Source organism: Anopheles moucheti, chromosome 2 (genome assembly GCF_943734755.1).
Source record: "Anopheles moucheti chromosome 2, idAnoMoucSN_F20_07, whole genome shotgun sequence".
Lineage (NCBI taxonomy): Eukaryota > Metazoa > Arthropoda > Insecta > Diptera > Culicidae > Anopheles > Anopheles moucheti.
The window spans coordinates 37,749,980-37,774,588 of record NC_069140.1 but is presented as its reverse complement, the minus strand read 5'-3'; the positions used below and the strand labels follow the sequence as shown (position 1 = coordinate 37,774,588).

Genomic DNA, 24,609 nt, shown 5'->3' with positions numbered 1-24,609 from the left:
CAAGTGTGTTGCGGAATAGTCCCACAAGGTAGTGCGGCGGGTGTTTTTAACGATCTCGGCTTCACGCCACTTTTAGTTGGGAGCAGAAATTGAAATACAGTTTTTAAAATATACTCACAAAACCCTCCTCATAGAAAAAATAGCCGTATTGGCTCATCGTGCGAGGATCGTTCAGGACAACTAAAGTGGCTCTACTGTGGTGCTACGACGATCAACAAATGGTAGCGCGTGTGTAAAGTCTGCGAGGTCAATTCGAAGTTTTCGCTTGACTGTTTTGCTGCAAACGACAAAGTGGACAACATTCACCGCTAGTGGACCAGGACGAAACCAGTTCTGCGGTCGACGGTAAGCATTAATAATCGCTATTCGATCAACTAATGAAATGTAGGAAACGAATTTAGGGTGGATTTTGAGTAATAGAAAGCTTACTAACAGTTTCAAGGTTGTTTGCGACCAGTTACGCCGTTGCTCAATGGTTCTATGATGGTTTTTTTTATTTTTCATTTATTCGCTTTATTAGATTTACTATTTTTGACGTGAAGTGAGTGTCAATTCATTGTATCCACGTGATAAAGTCAGTGTTGTCTTGCCCGTCTTGTGTCAGTCTCGTGACGTGACTCGGGAAATGGGAAGTCCGCATTTTTCCAGAATCGGATGAATCCAAGTCCGGGACATTCCTTACGGAACTTCAATTTGGCTATTGGAGCTGTCTACTAGAGGATGATTCTCAAAGCTCAAATGTGTAGAAACTTCACATTAAACTCTAGATTCGACTGAAGATTTGACTTCAGAGTAATCTGGAACATTGAGTTCGACTCAGTATTGTTATTTGGGTGGAATCAGTTATGTTGATGTCTTAATTACTTCGGATTTCACCTCCCTACTACTTATTGCTCTATTTAATGTAATGCTGCTATATTTGTTGAAACATTGGAATTATTTAACCAAAATGTTGATAAGTGGACATCGACAGTTGATGCTTCGGCAGGGTAAACCGCATCGTTTGAGGTTGAATGTTCATCGGAGCATATGCACCATAAAACCATCCTAACAATGTGATGATGTTGTTCAAATTGTTAATCACAAACATCTTGAAGCTGTGATCGACTTATCGGAAGACTTGGGACGTAATAATTTGTGAGTTTATTTGTAAGACGACTGAAAGTTCCACCGTCCACATTTTCATAATTTCGCTGTATAATTTACTCGACCTCATTATTAAGTTGGATATGAAAACACGACACGACAAAATCTAGACATGGAAACAAAACACCAAACCCATTAGCAAATCTTTGCTAAAATTTACGTCTTGTAATTATCTTGTAAAGTTATCTGCGATCATTATGCTTGGGGTTTATAGTTGGTCAAAAAGATCAATTCAAAACGGCAATCGTATCGTAACGGGCTTTTACTTTCTAAAACCCCACTCATACGTATTCCTTAACTTTATTTATATTATTGTGCATATTAATTCCCGTGCAATGACTTTTGCTAACATTTCACTCTCGCATGGTGCACCGTCCGGCCCATTTTCACACCTCGCAACAGTGCAACCCATCCGATTGCACGGAAGATTAAACGTTTCTGCACCCTAACTAGTGATAAATTTCAATTACCTGGACGAAATTGAATGCAATTTGCCCCCGGCTGCCTCCACCGGCTGATCGTTCCAATACAGTGGTGTGAATGTGGGAAATTGGAAAGTGATGGGTAGCCACAATAGCAAAGACCCATCCATGGTCTCATCGAAGCTTCGCCGATCAGGTCCAATCATAGATTTGCTAAGGTTTTTGGGATACAGAGGTAACAAAAAATAATTTCCTTGGTCGGAACTATCCTCCCAAAATGGGGTGTGAAACATTCATGGAAATGTGATTATACCATGTGAGTAGGATGGAGTAGGTAAAGTACCTTCAGCACGCCTCACGCTCATTACCATCGTTCACGTTCGTCGTGCACCGGGGGGACGATTATTTCAGGTGTGAAGAAGTTGCACACCCACCTTCCGCTGGTCGTAGCTTACTTTCGTCTTTTGCAATGCAAATTCACTTTTTCGCCCGTTACCAATCAATTTACCATTGAACACTCCCGGGTACGCGTGGACCAGATTTGATAGGTGGGCACCAGTTTGCTAAAAATTGTAAGCCACGCGCCATGATATTAACAGAGTGTATTTAAAAGTTAAACCCTTTTTTCCAATCACTAACACTCACTTCACTTCTTCGGCGGAAAAGAAATGTTCATACGCCTCTGTTACGTTACATGTTGCGAGGATCGAGGATCGGGCGCCCTCTTCTATTCCGCTGCTACATAATATATAATGAATGGATGCATTAAACTACGGAATTACGTACGAACGCACTCGACGGAAAATGGTTTGTTTGTTGTGTGGCTGTGCGTTGTTAGTGGAAGCATTTGCATACGCTGAAGCAAACCATTCCGTGTGCGGTCTTTTATCGAACCGGATAAAGTGGTGATTGCATGGGCGTAAAAGTATGTGGCACGGTCGAGTACGGTACGCCCGTCCAAAAGGACCAAAATGGAACGGAACAAGCATAGAAAAGCAGCAGCACAACACTTCCGCGGTATGAAACGTAGTGATCCGATCGAAATAGTGAAACAAATTTTGCGTGACTTCGATCGAAATGGAGATTCGCTGCGCAATCGATTGCTTTCTTTTATTTACATCTTCATTACTGGCTCACGGCACGGTGGTATGCGGTATGATAATCAGATCAAACCATCGCACGGCGGACATTCTGTTCCCGATAAACCATTCCGTGCGTTCAATGTGCTTTGTTTGTGGCATTCGAATGTGCGGTAGTTGTGAGTTCCTTCCTTTTTTTGAAAAGCCCAATTTCTGGTTTATTCATATTGATTAATGACTTAGTACAACTGGGCAACTTTTAGGCCTGTAACTGGTTATTAAATGTATCGACACTTTTTCCTCACATGATACTAGCTTATTTGGTGAGTGAAAAACGACGACTTTTCGCCTGTATGTTTATGGTTATTCTTTATTTTGAATCATTTTCATTTTTAAACCACAAACACAACCCTACTTTCCCATCGCTTCACCCAAACCAAACGATGTTAAAACCGTCAAGAGGGTATTTAACGATTATGCGATTGGTGTTTACTTTCAGCGTTTGTTGAGGCACGCTTGCTGGATTTATAATTTACAAACAAAATAAATGCAAAACCAAACCTGCCAAGGGTGAGCAGGCAGAATTTGCGTTGTAAATGGATTTGATTCTTATCGCTTTAATAAATGATAAGACGGATAATGGTTCACCAACACTTTGTATGCCCGGCACAGTCGCGAACCATCCGAAAGGGTGCGTAATGGTAGTACCTTTCTGTTTTATAGTACGAGAAATATTATATAAAAGCATATCATTATTCCATTAACCTTTCTAGCCATATTTATCTGACTGTACAAAACCTCATTCTCTCTCACACACACACACACACTTCACTTTTTGTGCTGCTTTTTCTTGTCATCCGGGATTAACTCGCGAGCGGATTGGGTACTGAGTAGCATCTGGTGCCGCTGATAGTACTGTGATGCGCGGAACTGTGCGTCGGAACCGTGTAGCCAGTCGAGCCAACCGAACACACCGTAACACTGGTTGAATCTGGTGGAGTAGAAGAGGAAAGAAAAGTAAAACCCGCTGTACAAGTGATCACACATCATGGCGATCTGATGATCGCTTAATATCTTTTTCAAGTGTTGCACGAATCTAATTCCAGAATTTGACTGACAATTGAAACCGAAAAGATCAGTGTCTTTGAATCTCTATAGCGAAAATTATATGAAGCTTTGAATTTCGAAAGACTTAAGTTTAACTTCTTCAGTTGCGTGAATCACTGAAATGTTTATGAATGTTATTGATTACTTCACTCGTAAATCTTTAAAGATTCAGAAATATGTCTCTATTAATGTATTAAAAACTAGTTTATGCTTAAGCTCATTTCTTTTCAGCAATATCATTGGAATCAAAATTGGTAAAAGTTAGCTAAAAGAGCTATTATGAACGTTGGGAAATTCACAAATCTTAAGATATTCATACAATAATTCATGACTCTAGAGATCGATGAATCTGTTGAGAGTAGACTCATGATATAAACGATTCGTCACACGAAGATTCATATGACTCCTCTTAGAAGATTCATAAAGCATTACACTACTGTTTTCGTTAACTGCTTACTTCATATGATGGTAGTCGTGCGCTTCATTGCTACTCAGGAACGGCACATGGTACCCGGAGTGGCCGGTGATGGTGTCCTGTATGACAAACGTCAGCCACAGTGCCGACGTTAGTACGTGGCTGCGCATCAGCTGAATGCCGATCAGCGGTGGCAACAGATTGCTGAAGATATGCTCGATCGGATGGGCATAGATAGCGGCCCAGGCAACCGGTGCAGTGAACTCGTGGTGCTGCTTGTGTATCAGCTTGTACAGATGCTTGGAGTGTAGCAAGCGGTGGCTGTAGTAAAACCCGATCTCCCAACCGGCGGCACTAATGAGCAGATCACGCACCACCTCGTACAGCGTCGGTAGAGTACGCACGGGCAGTACGGCACCGCTGGCCACCAGGGCACGGTATCCAAACAGCGTTATCGGCACGCTGATCAGCAGCTGATTGATCAGTACGGTGCGAATGATCTGTAAGCGTGGAGAACGATCAGCTGTGATTCGATGGGACTTTCTCGCTGATCAACCACAGTCCACCGCTCCGCTTACCTTCTTGAGATCGGTCCACTTGAGCGGTTCGTTCAGGCCCGGTTGATTCTTAAATTTTCTAAACACTGATGGCCACTGGAAAACGTCCATAAAGACGAAGAAAGATCCGAGCACCCAGTAAAGGGAGTGTATGTACAGGGAGAGCCCCCACACGTACATCCGTTCTGGATCATCGCCTGTGACGTTAATTGAGACAGACGCAGAGATTAAACCATCACATCTGAACGCATTGATTCACAATCTCGTGATCGTGATGCTCACACACGGAACAGATTGTATTGCTTACCGACAACGTCCAGCAATGCGTCCCACCGTTGCTGCAGGTAACCAGCACCAGTAACGTTCAGTTCCATGTTTTATGAAGCTGTTTGCAAACACAGCAGCAGCGGGCTTTACCAACGATGATGACCTTCCAGCCACTGGAGGTTTACTGGCGTTCGGCATTAAGCCACAACCCCGTGGTTCTGGAACCGTATGGATGTCGATGATTAAATGATAGCAGCTATTAGGTTTTGTTGTTTTAGAGTGCGATTCTCGAACTCGAGTAAATCTATCGAAGTATAATCAAGGCATTGGTATGATAAGATAAGAAACCTTTGCCCCGTTCTCTGAGTGGGTACGCATTATGCTGGGTGTGGAAGAAAGTGGAACAACAGCGTTTGTCGGCTGTGGGCAATTGCAAGTTGGGGAGAAATAAAAACAAATCAAAATAGAATTAGTATTTTAGTTTGAAGGTTTAGGAGTCTCATTTGAATGAAGTATTCTTTGTTTTTGTTTTTTTTTGTTTACGGAAGAACTGCCAAGCCATATAGCTTATAAACTCTCCCTATTATTTAACATTTTTAAGCTAACCAACTTACTTCTGAGGCTTGAAGAGTTGTTAGTCCGTAGGCGCTTCGACGAATCGGATAGTTCCCTGGGTGTAGTGCCTCATGCATACTAGCAGGCTTCTGGGGTTCGGAAGTGGGTTCTCTATGATGATTCTCTCCTCTGACGATCCAAAAGCAGCTAACCAACTTACTGCTATGTAGATGGTGGACATTTCCTTCCCTCATCCTAAGGTTGCACCGTATTCCTTATTCATTTACCTAATTATTTTATATTCCTCGAAAGGGTTCAATCACCTTTTGGGTTGTCTACATGAACTGAGGAAGAGTGCTAGGCCCAAATTGAGATTGAGTGGTGGCGTTTGATGGGCCCGTTAAAAAGGTCGGGAAAATGTATTGGTAGAGATTAACGAGGCAAAAAGCAAATTGATGGTGGCACCACCAATCGGCCCTCTTAAGAAATCCCTATTTCCGCAGGGACGACATACAAATGAGGGTGAGCACACTTTCGAATACATCAAAAATTTCACCGATTTAGGGTCAAAGGTCAGCACCGATAATAACATTGATGTTGTGAAACGCGCTACGGTACTGACTGCTAACCGGTCATTCTATCTGGGGCTATATAGAACTTATAGAGTTCCAGTACTCACATACGCCGCTGGGCCATATGGACTTTGTCCAAAACTGACCACAGCTTCTAAGCCACGTTCCAGAGGTAGATGCTCTGAAGGATTTTTGGTCCCGTATGTGTTGAAGGACAATAAAGGAGCCGCCGCAATGACAAGCTTTACGAACTGTACGATGAACTGACTGTCGTCCATAGGATTAGACTCACGAAGGTCCGGAGGGCTGATCACGTCATGAGAATGACACCGGACGATCCAACCACATCCAACCAGGTCGTCCACATGGACAGACGAAGGATGCATCCGCCAGAAAGGCAGGGATAATGGATTTGGCAAGCAACGGCACTTGACCGAACCGAAGTTTATGTTTTATTACACAACGGTTGCTGTTATCGTAGCTAGCCATTTTTTTAAATTTCCCCATTGGTCCTGTAGCAAATTAAAGAGATATATACTAATATCGCATTCGAAACCTTTTGTAAGAATATCGATCGATTAGTGAGGAAATATAACTTTCCTCTCGGAATTGAAAATGAAAACGGTCCATTAACTTTAATAGGTGTAATTGTACAGCAAAGCACTGAACCGTGGGCTAGCCAACAACACACGCACACACAATGCTTACTCTCCATATCATGCGGGTCATCAAAAGCAACAGCAACATGCCACAACCACTGTCCACGTAGATTTTTACTTCCCATTTCTTTCCCAAGCTTTTCCATGCTTTCCTTACTGGTTTCCCTGAGCTACCGCTGGGTAGGATTCCCATTTAAACTTCCCATATACCGGCTGGTTTCATTTGCTTCCCAGAGCAACATTAATTCCTAAATCGCAAAAAAAAAACACACGAACGCAAAACGGCTCAACGACAAACGAAAGTGAACATAAGTGAAGAGCGCCAAAAACTAAAACATAACAAAAAAAAAGCTAGTCGCGTCAGGGGTCGTGCCGGAAAGTGGGTTGCGCCCGGCGGTAAACCGTAGATTTGCATTTGAAACCGTTTCGTCTGCCGTTGGTTGCGTTTCGAGGGCACTTTGTTGCCGAATCAATCCAGCAATGGTTGATCTCTCTCTCTTTCTCTCTCGAACACTCTGTTGTGCCACAATCAATCACTGTCAAATTGGTCAATGTAGGTGCCTTGGTTTGGTGACTTTTCCAGCCCTCCAGCCCAAGGCTCGGGGGTTTTGGGGGCGGCATTTGTTACACGTTTGCTGTTTGTTGGTGGATGGCAGGATGGAAAACTGGCAACCGATGGTGGATTTGCTTCGTTTCAACGGCTCCCGTTCGTTTTGCTGCATGTGAAGTCACCTATTCGCGGTTGGTAGCGATCACTGTATGGCATCCATTTGAGGAAACCATTTAGGGGTACTATAAAGTGGGAAATGTCACTAATACCGTTTAGCAGAGCTACTGGTCATTGAACAGTATCTTGAAGTAGAGTATTTATGGTAACTTGAATTTTAAAATTTTTATTTTCCTGAAAATGCTGGAATTGCTCGACGGAATTAACTCTTCTCTTGAGTGATGATCCATAAGACAATTGTAGTAATTGGTAATGAACTTGATTCATTTTTTCTGAAATTCCAGGAATCTCTTGGAGGAAAAAAATACTTCTCTTGAGCGATCATAAACTAATTGCTAGAAGTTGTAATCTTCTAGTAATTGAAGAAGAGTTGTTCAATTAGAAATCTTTGAACATATAGGGTTACAGACTTTACCATCAGCAAATTATGATAAATGAGTTGGAGTGACTCATAGTAGATAACTTCATATTGTTCCCATCATTCAAGTTTTTCGCGTGATCTTTGGCATATCGTACCAATCTTAAATAGTTTAAATTATTTATTTCTTGTCTATTCTAAACCATACTCATCTGTGATACGTGTGTCTGAATGAATTATGATAGTCTTATTGTCGAACTGAGTACGTATAGATTGAAACGTTTTAGACAATGCACGACGAATTCTGATATTTCTTAAGGACCACTTCTCTCTTTCTTCATGGCGTAACGATATACTAGGTAAAATGCCTGAAGATTCTGGCTTACTAGACTTATTTTACCACGTTGCCGGAGTGTCAGTCCTTGCTACGGAGGTTTGGTCCGTAGCATGGGATTTTGGTTCGATTCGTTCGAGTGAATCAAGCCACTGGGCCACCCTACTATAGGAAGAGAGTGGTCAAATTGGACCACTTTGGTATTTCAATGTTTAATCACTAGTTCCAATTCGGTGTAAATTTCTTATGATGCAGCATATGTGTACACCACATTTGTACCCTGCATATCTAGCGAACACAAAAAGAAATATTTGTCTGCTAATTGTAAGCATAATTTTCTACAAACATTTCAACCCGTAGACGACGAATTCTTTCGCGGGCCCTTTTTTCCGCCTCCCTTGAAGCAGCCTTTAAGCTGCTGGCCACAGTTGTTGTAGCGCTTACCATTATGCAACTTGTGCTACACATATTTCGAGCATCATTTCCGTCTACCACAAGCAGTTCACTCGCACACAGGGAGAGACATAACTGCGTCCTTCTAATGGTCTGTTTTGCCGGCCATTTTTTCCCCCATACTGTATAACAGCCACCATCCTGTCCGCCCCTGGGGGATCGAGAAGCTTTGCTTTGGAGTTTCAAGTTGCTGTAACTACTTAGCAGCAACAGGAAGGGATTGGTTCGATGGTCTATGTGGCCCGACGGTGCGGTGGTTACATTTCTTTTCTTGCCTTCCTTTTCACCCTTTAACCGGCTTTGTTTTTGACTGCACGACCCACGACGAAGCGAAGGCATACGGATATGGAACGGCACTCCGTATCTTACCCCGTTTCGATGATCCTGTGCTCGGCTGGCTGGTGGCTGGTGAAATTCGATCACCAGTAACACACACCCCGGCGAATGGAGAACGGCACGGCTCAAACGGGTCGCACCATCGGCAGCGTCACACGAACAGGGCAAGCGAACGTGGAAACCGTATCACGTTTTTCCTCCCTTGCGCTGGCGCACGTTCGTACCGTTGGGAGCCGCTAAACGATTCCCGCGAAACTATACCACCAAGGCTATGGTGAATGTGTGTTTTGCTGAGCGTGAGTGCGGCTAAACGCGAGAAGTGTGCATGATGAATGCCAAGTCGAAGGAATTTAAGATCCTTGTTAAGTAATAAGCTACCAATAGCGGTTACGCCACAGTATGGTGCGTTAGAAACACTTTAAACTTGTCAGTGTGCTTGAAAACATTACATTAATTTATTCTGTTAGTGTATTGCGAAGCCACGGGTTTGGAATGGTTAGCATAAGCTCGTGTAAGTATACGTTGCGAATATTTGCAGATACACATCGAATAATTGAGTACTTCCTAAATAATCTCAAGAATACCCAATACCCATCTCGTTTGGAATAATTTTATAAAAACTATTAAATATTTTGCAATCGTACTGTAGATCAAGATTCAAATAGATTTAAGCAGTATCCGGCCTGGTCGATCTTCTTGACTACAAAAATGCTTTGTTTTCTATAAAAGTTGTTTGGTGTCATTTACATGACATGATCTTGCCTGGTGTCGTACTGTGCATGCTAGTGGCAAATGGGAACGATTTCGTTCCCATACTTCCCACTCTGCGGCTTATTTAGACCACTTTCAACAAAAACAAACCACAAAGAATCAAGGGGTCAAAAGTGACACGTGCATCATGATCTGCTTGAACGCTCCATCCACAAGTTCGCGCTGCAAAGAAAGCATGTACGGTAAGCTCCAGTTCTGCACACGATACGCCAAACCAGACGGATTGACCCGTGTGAAGTGAGAGCAGTTGAAAGAGAAAGTAGTCTTCTGGACACGGACACACACACACATACACACACACGCACATTAAGTAGTGGGGTGCGTATGTACTGCGCCGACCAACCCCCCGTTGTCGTGGTATAAAACCCGGTTCCGTTTTAATTTCGAACTGGTTAGCATGAAACTGGTGATGTGTGGGTCCTCTTTCGGACTTGGACGGAGGGAACGAATGGGGTGTAGTGTCCGATGCTGTGAGGGGGGGATTAAGTAATTGCAGTGTTTGTGGCAGCCATGCGAGTGGTCAGTATGGAGGAGAAAAGTTTAAACATGCGATTTGCTTTTGGTACCTTGGCAGGAGAAATCATTTCACTTCACTTTGTTGTTGAACAATTGTATGCCCTCAGTGATGCGTAATTTTGATCGTGATTTTATTTATTTTTAAATCTCACATTTCAAACAAAAAAACAACCTCTTAATCGAGTGTGGAGTACATCCATTTTACATCCCAAAATGTTCGATTGCACGAAACCGCCGTGTACGTCCGTGTACGTCCGATTCATTCTAGGGGTCACGGTAACCTAAACTCAGCTAATGGTGAATCTTCCCACAAAGGTTGCTGGGTATGGGAAGTGAGTCGAATGGTAATTGCTAATTTAAGCACCAGGAAGCATATTACTGCCACCGGCGGGCATGGAAATCTGAATATGGATCCCAATTTTTCACATTACACGAATTGAATCGTATAATGTTGGATTGTGTGTGTGTGTGTCGGTGACGGTCAGCACGCCTGGTGTTCAAGGCTGATTCGTATCTCACGCTTTTGATGGTGAGCTTTACATGTTTTATAATGCATATTCTCGGTACACAATCGATAAAACAAATGTTATCACTTTCATCAGTAGCGTAACATTGCAATGACGTGTGTGTGTGTCAGTGTGGTTTTTATTGTGCGTGCATAATACAGAGTCACAAATTGGGCTCTAAAAAGGGGGAAAGATCATTCACAATTTCTACTCAATCGAGACGTCTCCGACGCGCCAAAGTTTTGATGACATAAGCGAACAACAGGAAGGCTGTACCAGCAGCAGGCTGCTGCTAACCAGGAAACATTGGTTTGATTCGGAAATAAGAAGACAGTAAATGGAAAAAAAAGTACTACGGTTGGCCCCCTTTTTTGGAACAATATTGGCAGCGCCTGTGGTGGTGCTGCATCACCCATACGGGGCAGCAGCACACATTTGCGTTGCATCAGACCCAGGCCAGGAAGTACAGTAAACCACCAGCCAATGTTGCCCGCCTGTGTGCATAACTCGGAGCGAGCAGCGTAAAATCTGTTTCCATTTCCCGCCGGAAGAAAGCAAGGCAACCGACCGATACCGTGGTGGTACGCATTAGTATGGTGGCGTGGCTGCTGTTGGGTACTTTGTACGGGTGGTGGGACTTACCCACGGATCGCATTGCCTGTCGATTTACACTCGTTTGTGTCACTTTCGGTTTGGTTAATTTTTGGACACGATAATTGTATGCACTTTGCTGTCGTGCTCGAATGCCAGCATGGCGGACCTCAATGTGGGTAGGTTTCTTGTTTAAATTTACCAGCATTGCAGTTCGATATGTTATTGATGATACACTGGGGATCATTATTTAATATTTAGCATTGAGTTTGCTTGTAAGATTCTCTATATTTTAATCAAAAAGATACTTGCAGACAGTCATGATCTGCATATGGTGGGATCAATAGGTTGTTGTATATTACGAACTGCTTGAGAGTAGTTAAGTTAAGAGTAAGAAATTGTATCGAACTCAACTAATTGTTTCGAAGAAAAAAGACCAGAATAAGGGCCATCAAGGTTTTCGTTCGGCGTGCCAAATATTTTGATCGATGACGAATTATAAATTGGCTCTGTTCTGGCCTGTTGAGCTTAAAAGAGGGTTTGCTTTATTCTCGAATTTATATTTCGTAAAAAATGTCGTGAAAAATGTTATACTATGACGAACAATCGTTTCTTTAAAATTATGTAAAAAAAATCACAATTATTTATTATTTTTTTGGAAGAAAAATCACGGCAAACTTACTTGCACACCCAATACATAGCTCCATGGAAGTAAAAACATGATCGACTTCTTTACACCGTCCCGGTTTTTGTTATGTGAAGTTGTTTTCGTATGTAACACAATTTCCTTAAAGCCGGTAGCCATTTTGCTTTCAAACAAAGCCAAGTTTGTCTCGATAGAATGAACCTTGCCGTGAACCGGAAAGCAATTTATGCTCACAAGTGTAAAATTTAATTTGTATCCTGCTCTGTTTCTTCGCACTCCGCAGGTGTCACACTGTGGGCATGACGAGTGTACGACGGTGCATGTGGTTTTGCCGACCACAACAATGAGCTTAAAACAATCGCAATTGAACGAGGAACCGTAGTACTGCGCTAACCAGACCGTAAAAGCTTGCGCACTGCTAGACCGTACGACAAAGTGTGTTCCCGGCAACGTAACAGTGTGATATAATGTATTGTGAGTTGATCGACATTAGTTTGGCGTTGCGATCGTGTAGAATGTTTGAACTAATTTTAATGGAAAGGACAAGATGACCCGGAAGGTGAAATCAAACTGTTCCCAAAAAAAAAAAACGTTCCTTCAAATTTGTCAATTTATCGCTAATCGTATTTTTACATCCCGATTCCTTGAAAAAAACATTTTTTCCGTGAGTAAGAACCAAAACTTTACACACAACAAATCACACATCTCAACGTCCAGTTTTTATAGGTTCCTCAGGATACTCACGGATCTTTCGTCTAAAATTAAATCAGAATTTAAAAAAATCCAAAATCTGTTCAAAGAAGTTATATGATCACTCTGTTTTTACCCTTAAGGTCGAAATGCTAAAATCCACCAATCTATAGTAATTTTAGAGTGAGATTTTAAGATTTTAATTAAACGACCAAATGGTATAAATTAATTATCTTTTCAAAGATACACTAATCATTTTAAACAACAAATTGTTCTACTGATATTAGTAAATTGTGCAATTACAAATCAATTGTTTCACAAATGTTCGAGCATGTTTGGGTACCGAATTGCTGCATCACGCTGTTTCGAGAAAAGTGCAATTTAACTCAAATATTCCTAAAACTACAAGAATTGGAAAAATGCATTAAAATTTCCATATTTTACGAACATACTGATCGTGGTACCTACCATAACGCACTCCAAACGCATTCATAGGAATTTTGCTCACCGTCCCAAGTGTGATCACGAGTCGATCTAGTAGTAATGTATTGAATTACCTTCTTATTTTTGATTAATGTAGTAGACTTTTCCGTGCTACAATTTTCCCGTCATGAGGATGAAACCGAACGACTTGTCCTGGTAAACTCTTTTAAACTTTTTAAATCTCAATTATGTTAACGGTTCACTAGAAGAGTGAAACCCCATTCCCATCGGTAAATTGCCGAATCATATGTGTCTGTAGATACTTATGTGTGCTTATGTAAGCACACCGTTCAATCAGAACATTAATAACAGTGGCAGATTAGACAAACAAATAGACAAAAATCCTTGGTGACTATTATGCAAATCACTTTCCCGGTAATCATTCAATCTTTTCTGCTCGCAAAGGATTCCGCACCACATATCGCTACTGCAAGCTTTTACGATACCTCCAGATGAAATTGAGAAGAAAGGTACACTAATGCCCTATTAACGTTTCCACAACTTCGAATGATCGTCTGGGTCTGGGTAGTGCAAATCGCTATGAAGCAATGGAAACGAATTGCAATCAGACACTAACTTCTCGCGCATTCCTCTTCTGCGGCTCTCGTTTCTCCATTACGTGCGCAAAGTTTACCAATCTGGTTTCCTCATTCCACGTGTCGAACATTTTCCGTTTTCCACGATCTTTTCCTTCAGCTGCCTCTTGCTTGTTTTCCCGCATACGCGCATCCGGTTGAAGTTGCGCTTTTGTGGAACCTGAATGCCTGCCGAAAGGGGAATGTAGTCTGGGGAACAGGGAACTGGGCAAAAACTATGTCATACTCGTCGTCATTTTTCGTTCGCCCATTCGCTTCACACCCGATCAGCGATGTGGGGTTGGCATTACTATTTCTTCATTTCGAATTGAGCTGTTTTAGTGTATTCTTGCTTCCGTTCCGTTGCTTCACATGTGTCTCCCCTCAATTGCAGTTGCGGCGTGGTGATTCTTCTTCCATTGGTGTATCTTTGGTGAATGAGCGTAGTTTGCGTCCAATACTGCCCCTTTTTGTTTGGCCAGTCCAGCAACGAACCTTTAGATCTTTCATAATATTTTTCTTGTGCTGCTGCTGCTGCTGCTGCTGTATGTCGGAACGCTTCTACACACTGCTGCTGCATGAAGCTGGCAGATAGTGCCATTAGTCTATTGTTTCGTTCGCCGTTCGATGGGCTGTTGGTTGGTCCATTTTTCCACCCTCGTCGGAGCGCACAATTCTCTGCGGGCGACGCCACCGGATTCTGGTGAATCGCAATCGTGGGTAGGACAGGACACGTGTATTTATGAATGTGATTCCATTGTTTCAATCCACCAGTGGGGCAGAAAGCAGTGAAACAGTTGGCATAGATTTCCTACTCATAAAAGCCAGGTCGGACTAAGGCGGGAAGGATTGAAACTGGCACACAGCACCGACCAAAAAAAAATGGGGAGAAAAAAATGAAAGAGTCCGCAATTGTTTGTTTTTATAACAGGTCGCACGCGAATGCGATTGCAGCAACAGGCGGGCGGAGCAAAGAGCACGTCCAACAGCCTGATGCCATGGTGCTACCGACCGCGGAGTGCCGTGGAGCAGCAAACCGTCTTTGCTAACCTTTCGGAACATTTTGCTGCAACCTATAACCTCCAAGGCGGGCCACCGCCACGCCGAGGATGAAGAGAGCGGATGGCGTCTCTTTCGGGAGCCTCGCTGCGTTTAAAAAGGTGACGCCACTAGATATTTGCCTTAATGGTGATAAATGAGTTTGCACAGACGTGACCGTAAGCGATTTGTGATTTCTTTCCCAGCCAGGGTTTGTATGCGCTCTTGCAATGTTAAACCACCGTAATCCTTCACTTTGCAGCGGTTGGTGTGGTTCGTGTATCGATTGATGCAGGTTTGTTAATGGAACGTAAGCGTATGGTTATTAAACGTTTGAAATAAATCAATATTGCTAGATCCATCTCGATAAATATAATATTAAAATTTAACATACATAAAGCTAACTGAATGATATTATTAAATTTAAAGGAAATCTTCTAATTTTAGAAAAAATATGTCAATTAATTACAATTTTTTTTAATTAACAAAAGTTGACTTTAAGGACATATTCAAACGTAATTTGTTGAACATGGATGTTGGAATTTATAAATCAAAGAGTATGCAATGATTGAGGTTCGTCGCTTTATGTCTCTCGAGTCATTGCAACTGATGTAGTAATACAACAATAATCTAGGTAAAGGCACAAATTACAATCACAGCTAATGGATTACGTGTCTACACTAGTGTTGTGCTTAAATAATCTTTTGAGAAGAATCATTCATGTAATATATAAAACAATATTCATAATCTTTAGTGAGAAGTCATTCAAATCGTGGCACGATTCTATCAAAATTTAAATGTCTATAAAAATTCATAACAAAACATAAACTCTCAAGGATTTGGAATGGATTAGTTGGGGATTCCTGAATTCTCTTAAATTCAATAAATTAATTAGACAGGTGGTTCCTGTTTTAATAGATTTTAAGCTAGCTGTAGTTGATTTGGTTAGCTAGTAGCGACGATGGTAGCGGCGCCGGTACAGCTACTGGTACAGCTACTGGTAAATAAAGTCACCAGAAGCCAGAATTGGTAGACCTAGACCTCTTTAAAGTTGTTGTGCCGACAAAGAAGACGTTGGTTTATTCTTTGAGGAGTCTACAACGTATAATGAATCGTCGGTATAGATATTAAATGTCATATACTCAGGACAAAGATTCATTCAGAATTAAGGTCTCAAACGACTCATGACTGATACAAAATCTTATCCCATAAAAACATCCACTCCAATAAAACATCTGAACTGACTGCAACACACTATCGATAGCGCTTAATTCTCGTCCAGAATCTTCATGAGCCAGTGAGGAAATTGTACAAAACTAAAGCTTATCGCAAATCCCCATCCAATTTCCACGCCTGTTAAGAACAAGCCCACCATTAACGGGCCCTATCATTTCCGTGGGCTGATCTTGTTTTGGGTGAGGTATCCGCAAAGAAGAAAACAGCGGTTGGATCCGCTCCGCGTTTATCCCCTACCCGCAGCTGATCGAAATGCCCTGCGTGGCCTCGTGACCCAAACCGTTCCAAATTGCTCTGGAAAAAAGAGGATCGTTTCGTCATGATCGTCGAGGGAGAAAATCATCGTCGTGAGAATTCGGTTGTCTCCGGATCGCAAGCTAGTGCTCGGTTGATCCATTTAAAGCTAATCTGCTGTATTTCATCTACTTGCTGTCTGGACGCGATTACCTGGCGTTGTTGGGGGGGATGGGGGGGTCTTGGGTTGGGTGCACGGTGAGTGTCATGGATTTTACCGCCTTTACATTTCACTCCGTTAAGATGCTCTCGATGTTTTAAGTTTCTTATGAAAGCATGCAACCATTATCAACATGGTCTCTATCCGTTTTGTTGCTGTCGCTACGGTATCTATGATGCTAAGCAAACACCAACACCCAATGTAGGCATCCGTAGTTCCGAATGGCTTCTGCTGTGTAGGCAATTAAAGCAACCCCAAACGCAACGTAATTCATGTCCAAATGTTTTCATCACGATCGCGTGTTGAAGAACTGCCCAATAGTGGGTTAAGAATCTTACCTCTAGAGCCAGAAGTAGAAAAAATATGCATTTACAATGGGGCTGTATCATCACCGTGCTTGCGGTACCCACCGGTCTCGGGAAGAAGAATGCACTTCGCGGACTGTTTATACAGCTCTCTTTCGCCATCATTGCACCAGCATTGGTGGCACGAACGCGCAACGCATTAGTACACCGGTGGCATACTTTGCCCCGTCTTTCCACGGTTAGTTTTTCATATTTTACTGCTTCTCTTTCTCATTGTTTCGCTGAATGTGGGGACGTGGGAGAAATTCATCAGCAGAGAAACAACAGAAGTTTAACATAAATAATTACCACAAAATCGCGTCGCCGTGTAGAGTCGATGTTAGGTAGAGATTCTCCTGCCTCTTCACCTGTTTGCGCCCGGATGCTGCTGGCCCATCGCCTACACGTGTACGTGGGCTTTCTCTTTTTCATCATAAAAAAAGTTGAATATTTTTAACTCTTTGTGCCTTCTGCACAGCAGAAAAAGCTAAGTTGATTGCATTTTTTGCTTATTAATACTCTAATCACCATATGAAATAATTCAGATTAAGAACTAATGTGTAGCACATCTCAGTGCACGCGTATTCTAATTTAGTAACAGGTTGAAACGTGTTTGCTTTATTAAAGCTCTTTTGTTTATACAACTTTTTGGTTTAATTTTCCCCTGCGGGTACACGGTAAAACTCTCTCCTGCAGCGTGTTTTCCTATTGTCAGTTTCTATTCGGTACTACAAACGACAACGGCCAAATTCGCCCCGCCATCATTTGTGTTCTTGAGTAGAAATAAAAAGTAAATGTGATACTGTGGTTGGGGATTGACCGTCTAAGTAGTCAATCGGCTTCATTTGCTTTTTTTGGAGAGCAACTCACGTGGTATAAAATATAATATACATATTTGCATTTAGTCCGAACTTAAATAGTGTGATTCGAACGGATGCCCCCGCCCGGGGAGGCATTATTGAACGGAAATTTACAAGAGATGCATAGTAGGCTGCTACAGTTGCGAAAGTGTGCGCGGGAAAGATATTACATGCCATCATACAAATCGATATTGTCTGAACGTTCCACGTACCATTTTTCGAACGATTTGTTTGGGTGTAACTTTTAGTTTTCACACAAGTGTTGTCCACTGGTTTGCTTACATGTTGCACATTAATAGTTAATCTTAGCCTTGCTTTTTATATATTGCACATTCATCTTTTTGTTCTAGCTTATATGTTCAACTTAAATTACTTTTATCCATTTTTCACTTATTGTTACGGTTCACGCATGTAACGTTCTATTTTTTAAACATTGGTTTCCTTAGCTTCTACGATCCATTGGTGAGATATACACACTGCTGTGTAAACGAATCTAACAAACGAATGAACATTACTACGACGACGAAACATTATACAAACTTGCTGTACACTCCAGAGCACGATCACTTGATTGTTGTTACCACTTGATCATGTGCCGGTACTGCTCGTTAACCGAAACTCGTTTAATCGTTTCGTACCCGAGGATGATGCTGAAGGAGAACGCGGCCGATTGTACAAGCCGTGCCGTTAGACCCTTAAAGAACATATGAAAATGTTCCTCGTGCCACAGCTCCCGGAATGCGACACTCATCGAATCGAGCCGCTGTACCTGTAATCGTGCCCGCACTATATCGAGCGGATTCGTTATGATGGTTGTGGTGAAACCACCGAAACTACCAGCTACACACTGCACAAACAGATGTGACACCCACGGTGGTACGATTTTTAGCAGCTCGTCCTGGTACAAATGATAAAAGGCCCACCACATTGCCGAATTTGGTACGTACGCCATCAGGCTCGCCGTATAACCCCGGTAAAACCCACGCACACCGTCCCGGCGGAGAATTTCGCGCGCAATGTCACGCGTAATTCGTAACCGGCTGCTACCCTTGTCGAAGTTGATACCGAGCGGATTGACCGCACCATTCTTACCACCATGCGCACCCATCCCGAGTACCATTGCGTGCTGTGAAATCACATCGAATGGTACGATAATGGTTTGGCCGACGAGTGATGCGCAACCGCCGGCTACGAGTGATTTGGCGCGCTGGTTTGCACCGTACTGACCCAGCACATGCCGGACACCTTCGTACGTGCTGATATAAAACACACCGCTCACGATTTGTACCGAAGAAATCCAGAATCCCCGGTACAGCCCCGGTACACCCTCGGCTCGATAGATCTTAATGCCGGCATCGATCATACCCTTGTAGATGTCGTTGCGGAACTGTACCTGTAGCTGGGTTTTGATTACCGTCAATGGGTATAGAGCACAGCGGACCGAGAATGAGCTAAGCATCGAGAGTGGGAAGAATTTTCGCTTGTCCATCATGTCCCACTCGATGGTGCGCAGAAATGTTCCACTCGTCCCACCGTCTGCCATTTTACGCTGCTGTATCTGTTTGTTTTTCGCAACTATCGTTGAGCTTCTCTTGTTGTAATCAAAATGCGCACGCTATTAACAGCTGACGCTATGGGTTCAGTGACGTTATCTTGCTGATTATCGGTGTTCTGCCGTCCGCGTGCGTGTGTTCGCCTGTTGTATGATGAAAATCACTCTAGGCGGGGGAGTGACGTCACACCCAGGGCTGACCAGATGGCGAAATATGTTCCATGTAGTGCATCACGAACCAAAAAGTGTAACCTGCGACGGGTGCGGTTGACCTTGATGATATGAGATGTGGCAGTGTCCGTCCCTATGTCAGGACAGGTCAACAGCGTTGTGCGTTGGTTCACCGTTGCTTTAATCGATTAACTCCGGAACCAATAATCCTGCATTAAAGAAAGCGAAAATCAGTACCGATTATCAGGTTGCGTTTTCCCTTTTTAGTGCCGTTATTATCAGCAACATTTATTTGACGGTAGCTCCTATCACCATCAACCTCATCGCAATACACATGACGGTCAAGAGGTGTTGGGTTCGTCTCGGGCACTGTTTATGTAATGTTATGCTAGCGATGATGTTCGTTCTGTGAATGGTGTCCGCTTTTTCACTCATTCTCACGGTCATCAGCCGAGACACAAAGCGTTCAGTCTTTCTCGTTTCGTATACAAAACGCATCACAGTTTCACAAATTGTGTGTGTGTCCCATCCCGGAAGTCACATCCTTAACTCACTTACCTTCGTTTTGCACTGCAACGCCTTCGTCGTTCTCCAGTGTCCTTCATGGCATGGAAGGGTCCTCGACTTGCCAATCGTTTTAAGCCCCAGTTCGGCTCTACAAGCGTTTTGGCCAGTTTGCCATCAATTTATTGGATCGCTGGAACCAGATTCGATTCATTGTGCGCAGACGAGTGTGTACCGTTGTATATATGCACTAGAAAATTCGACTTTTCCTCGATATTACGCTCGAAGTGAAGGAGAAAACTTCTTGTGATTTTGTGTGTTGAAAAATAAGCAGAAAAAAAACAATCAATGTGACAGCTGACGTCGTGTGCAACAGAGATGGCGCGTGGTTTCTCTTGTCTTCTCTGTCTCCCGTTTTTAAAGAGCCGTCAGCTCTCGATGATCCGTGGTTGCCATAAAGTTTATAGCAAGTTTGACGCAAAATGTTTGGAATGCACAGTGTGCGTAAACACACGGAAAATTTGATTTTTTTTATGATTTTGTTCCTAAACTTTTTAAAATTCTAATAGAATAGAAATCGATAATTGTATTTATATGATATTTTTGTATGATACAATAGTATCTGTTTCACGAATCTGTATTCGTTTTTCTGTTTCGCTTTCTCTGGTTTGGTTTTGTCTCCCTGATTTTCATGTTTATCTGTAATAAATTGTGTATTTTATGTAAAAATTTACTGTTAATCTTTGAAACGCTCGGCGAATAATTATGTGTTGCAACCCTTCACATAATTTTACCACATTGCTCAATGCCATTTGTTGACAGCAGCCAAAAGTGGTTTTCACCATCAGCTGGATTGTTTGTGTGTGAAAAACGCACCTTTTGGAGGAAGTGTACCGATGGCGACCCAACTGTTTACACCGATATTGTTTGCATAATGATAAAGTGAGTTCGATACGACCGAAACCCCCCAGAATTTCGTGTGTACAAAGTTGCGGTAATCGACTTACGGTGTTTGATCTTACGTTCGAAGCACATAATTTTCGATGGTGCCATATCGGTGCATGCAAACGGGCATGTGTTTATGCTTTCACTTACCCATTTTGATCCATGTTTTTTTCCTTTTGCCCCAAATGTAGATAAGAAATCAACCCTCGATTCTGAAGTGCGTCTGCCGTCGAACATCTGCCAATTCGGGTTTAACGAAGGTTCGGAATACATCGCGCAAACCGGGTTCACGATGAAGCTGGCACAATAAATCCTCGTTGTCCGGTACTTTGCTCCAGTTTGGAACGGGCACCGGAGCGAACGAGTTTAGTGCAAGGAGTACGCGGGCGGGTGCGAAAGGACAATCACTTCCTTGGGCTTCGTGTGCGGTTTGTGGATCGGTAGTATAAGTGGCATTCGACTAAGCGCATACACACGCGACAAACGACGCCCCGCCGCGTATCACCAGCTCTCTTACCTGGCTCGGCCGTACCGCCATGTCGGAAGGATTTGGCAACGGCCAACAGGAAGGAGCAGCAGCGGCAGCAGCAGCAGCAGCAGCTGCGGCAGCAGGACAGCTAGTAGTGGACGATAACCTTCTCGGGCACGGTGGTGGTGACGGCAACGAATATCAGTGGGCGTACGGCACGATCATGGACTCATCACGCGTTTCGACTTGTCTCATCTCGATGCTGCTGATCGTCTATGGCAGCTTTCGCAGTCTGAATATGGAACAGGAACAGCGGGAAAAAGAAAAGAAACGACAGAGCGAAAGCATGAACAATTTACTCACCGGTGAACCGGTCCAGCAGGAACAGAGTAAGTGTAACCCAGCGAATAAAGAATGGTTCACGCGACGAAATACTAACGAATCGGGTCGTTTTGATTTTGCAGATAAATTTGCAACATTGGACACAATGCACGCACTGTGTCTTCCTCTCGGTGCATCGATCTCACTGCTCGTGATGTTTTTCTTCTTCGACTCGATGCAAATGTTGTTCGCCGTATGTACAGCAAGTACGTATTAGCGCCTGGCGCTTGCATTCCTAAAGGTATACGCAATCTTCTAATTAACCCACCGTTTCCTTTCATTCGTTACAGTAATAGCCACCGTTGCGCTAGCATTCCTGCTGCTTCCGATGTGCCAGTACATTATACGGCCGTGCACGGACGGTAACCGGATATCGTTCGGAGTGTGTGGACGCTTTACTGCAGCCGAATTGTTTAGCTTTTCGCTTGCCGTATCGATCGTTTGCATCTGGGTGCTTACCGGCCACTGGCTACTGATGGATGCTATGGGTATGGGGCTGTGTGTGGCCTTTATTGCATTCGTGCGACTTCCGAGCCTGAAGGTGTCCACGCTACTACTGACTGGGCTGCTCATCTACGACGTGTTCTGGGTGTTCTTCTCCTCGTACATCTTCAGCACGAACGTGATGGTAAAGGTGGCCACACGGCCAGCAGACAACCCCGTCGGCATAGTGGCGCGCAAGCTAAACCTCGGCGGTATTGTGAAGGAACCACCGAAATTGAACCTTCCCGGTAAGCTAGTGTTCCCAAGCATCCACAACAGCGGTCACTTTTCGATGCTCGGGCTGGGTGACATCGTGATGCCGGGGCTGCTGCTGTGTTTTGTGCTGCGTTACGACGCATACAAAAAGTCCCAGTCGACACAAACGGCCGAAACAGGCGTTCCACCACCTAAAGGAGTTGGCTCGAAGCTTACTTATTTTCATTGTTCCTTATTAGGGTGAGTGACCTGTGTTTACACGTGTTATGGCTTACTAGATTGAAATTAATCGCGTCCATTTGCGCTTTTCAGTTACTTTCTCGGATTGTTAACCGCGACTGTCAGTTCAGAAGTATTCAAAGCGGCACAACCTGCGTTGCTTTATCTCGTACCGTTTACACTGCTACCTCTGCTTACGATGGCATATCTGAAGGTACGGATGTGGAATATATCTCCAATCCATTATGATTCCATTGTAATACTTCCTTCGTTATTTGCAGGGCGATTTGCGGCGCATGTGGAGTGAACCGTTCATCATACAGCAAGCGTCGAAGCAGCTAGAGGTATAAACCGCATACACCACTCAAATGCTCCCCGCGAAGGGATTAACACAATACAAAGCAACAAAGCTCTGTGTACGCAACACCTAGTATTAAGTGCAACTAAACTACACAAGGGCGATATAGTGTAATAGAAGAGAAGAGGACTCTACTGCAATTATACTGCATATACCGTATTAGAAACGCTGCAGCAATGTTGCTGTGGTTGCGTGTCGCAGGTGAATCGCAATCTCTGTGTAAACATCGTATGAACAAATTTGGAACAAAGAAGGATGAGATACCCCGGTTTTTCTGTTTTTCTAGCACCGGTTCCCCGTAAAAAAACACTCTCGGGCTGCACGGTTTCATCCAACGGGCGTGCACGTACGGTAGAAATCGGTGTAAGTTTAGATTGATGGTTTAGGATTATAGCGTATTAAAGAACAGGACCGAGAAAACTTGGCATGAGAGTAGCAAAACATGCGGGATGGATGGTGTACGAAGAAATCATTTAATAAGGTAGTTTAACAATATTTGAATGTGATTAGGCGTTAGGGAATTAGTAGACGCGTTTTTGTGTGTTTGTATGTGTGTGTTTTTGCGGCAAAGCAGTGGTGCGCAGCAGAAAACGCAAAACATTCAAATCAAAAAGCAAAACAAGCGAATTGGGTCTGAGATTGAGCGACCCAGGCAGTGCGTGTGTATATGCGCTCACAATGCTCCTGCGTGCGCAGTAATATGTTTAGGGTTTAGGATTACATCTCATTTACGCATTGTGTCCTGTACACAACCCGCTCGCCTTCCCATCCCCCCATGCATACTAACTACCGTTACATATTGGATGAGCCTCACGTTGCAGCAGTGCAGTGCATCTGCTCTTTTTGCGTTGATTTGCATTCAGTTACTCAGTACAAAGTGTGCGTGTGTGTTGTAGTGGTACGGCAGACGTTTTACGTTTCCTAGAGCATTTATTTTTTCCACCTTACGATGTTTAGATTTGTACACTCTACGCTTGTATGTGTGGTACATATAACTTCTGCGATCGGTACAAGTTACAATTCAGGTACTTTTTCTGAATTTAATACTTGTTTGTCTTATTGTTTCTCATGGGCTAAAAATAGAAACGTACCATACTCCCATACTTACCATACTTCTTATTATATGCAAAACAATTTTCGTTATTTTTGCTAGAGTGAAGAAACTCTAGAATACAAACGTCGTACCTATGAGCGCAAATTTGCTGCATATGCAGAATGATCGCGGTACCTCAACACACATACACACTCGGTCATTTTTTACTACGGATCACCCAATCCCGTACTCAGGCTCATCCGGATGCTGTTGACTGATGCAAAAAGAAAAAAAAAACAAACCCAAGTAAACGGAACCGCATATAGTAGATAAAACACTATTTTAACTAGTTCCGCGTGGTTGATCCATGTACTCAACTTTTTTTTAATTTTTTGGTTAAACTGTCCATTTCAAAGCATTCTTTTGTGTCGTCCCTCTTTCATCCGCGATATTGTTCACAATTCCATCATAGTTGCTCTCGTAAGTCAGAAATAATGTAAACTGGTAAAAATGCTTTCTTTGTGTTCGGAAATGTAGTTCGCAAACGTGTGTGTGTATGACAAAAACCCGAACTTCGATAT

At 43.1% G+C, this 24,609-nt stretch overlaps 2 protein-coding genes and 1 pseudogene across 5 annotated transcripts; 1 reads left to right on the top strand and 2 right to left on the bottom strand.

Annotated features, from left to right (window-relative positions):
- Positions 1-207: 207 nt before the first annotated feature.
- On the top strand, positions 208-24,089 carry LOC128310151 (signal peptide peptidase-like 3). 4 transcript variants are annotated; one of them, XM_053046718.1, is made up of 6 exons: positions 20,767-20,866; positions 21,061-21,727; positions 21,803-21,925; positions 22,010-22,658; positions 22,731-22,851; positions 22,919-24,089. In XM_053046718.1, exons 2-6 carry the CDS (start codon positions 21,406-21,408, stop codon positions 22,985-22,987), a joined length of 1,284 nt encoding a protein of 427 aa, XP_052902678.1. In that variant the 5' UTR covers positions 20,767-20,866; positions 21,061-21,405; the 3' UTR covers positions 22,988-24,089. The 4 variants fall into 4 exon arrangements, with proteins under 4 accessions (XP_052902677.1, XP_052902678.1, XP_052902679.1 ...); XM_053046719.1 differs by having other exon boundaries at positions 21,800-21,925; XM_053046717.1 differs by lacking the exon at positions 20,767-20,866 and adding an exon at positions 208-345 and having other exon boundaries at positions 21,061-21,925.
- On the bottom strand, positions 3,476-5,100 carry LOC128310153 (fatty acid hydroxylase domain-containing protein 2-like; annotated as a pseudogene).
- LOC128310152 (solute carrier family 25 member 44) lies at positions 17,433-20,181 on the bottom strand. Its single transcript, XM_053046720.1, has 2 exons — positions 19,979-20,181; positions 17,433-19,629 (listed from the first exon to the last, which is right to left on the bottom strand). Exon 2 carries the CDS (start codon positions 19,238-19,240, stop codon positions 18,275-18,277), a length of 966 nt encoding a protein of 321 aa, XP_052902680.1. The 5' UTR covers positions 19,241-19,629; positions 19,979-20,181; the 3' UTR covers positions 17,433-18,274.
- Positions 24,090-24,609: the final 520 nt, after the last annotated feature.

What these genes read in the sequence shown, in the direction of transcription:
- LOC128310151 (XM_053046717.1), top strand. Translation starts at nt 21,406, where the DNA reads ATGTCGGAAGGATTTGGCAACGGCCAACAGGAAGGAGCAGCAGCGGCA. An exon ending in GTTCGCCGTATGTACAGCAA is followed by an intron (nt 21,926 to 22,009) that starts GTACGTATTAGC and finishes CATTCGTTACAG; the next exon opens with TAATAGCCACCGTTGCGCTA. An exon ending in TTTCATTGTTCCTTATTAGG is followed by an intron (nt 22,659 to 22,730) that starts GTGAGTGACCTG and finishes TGCGCTTTTCAG; the next exon opens with TTACTTTCTCGGATTGTTAA.
- LOC128310152 (XM_053046720.1), bottom strand. Translation starts at nt 19,240, where the DNA reads ATGGCAGACGGTGGGACGAGTGGAACATTTCTGCGCACCATCGAGTGG.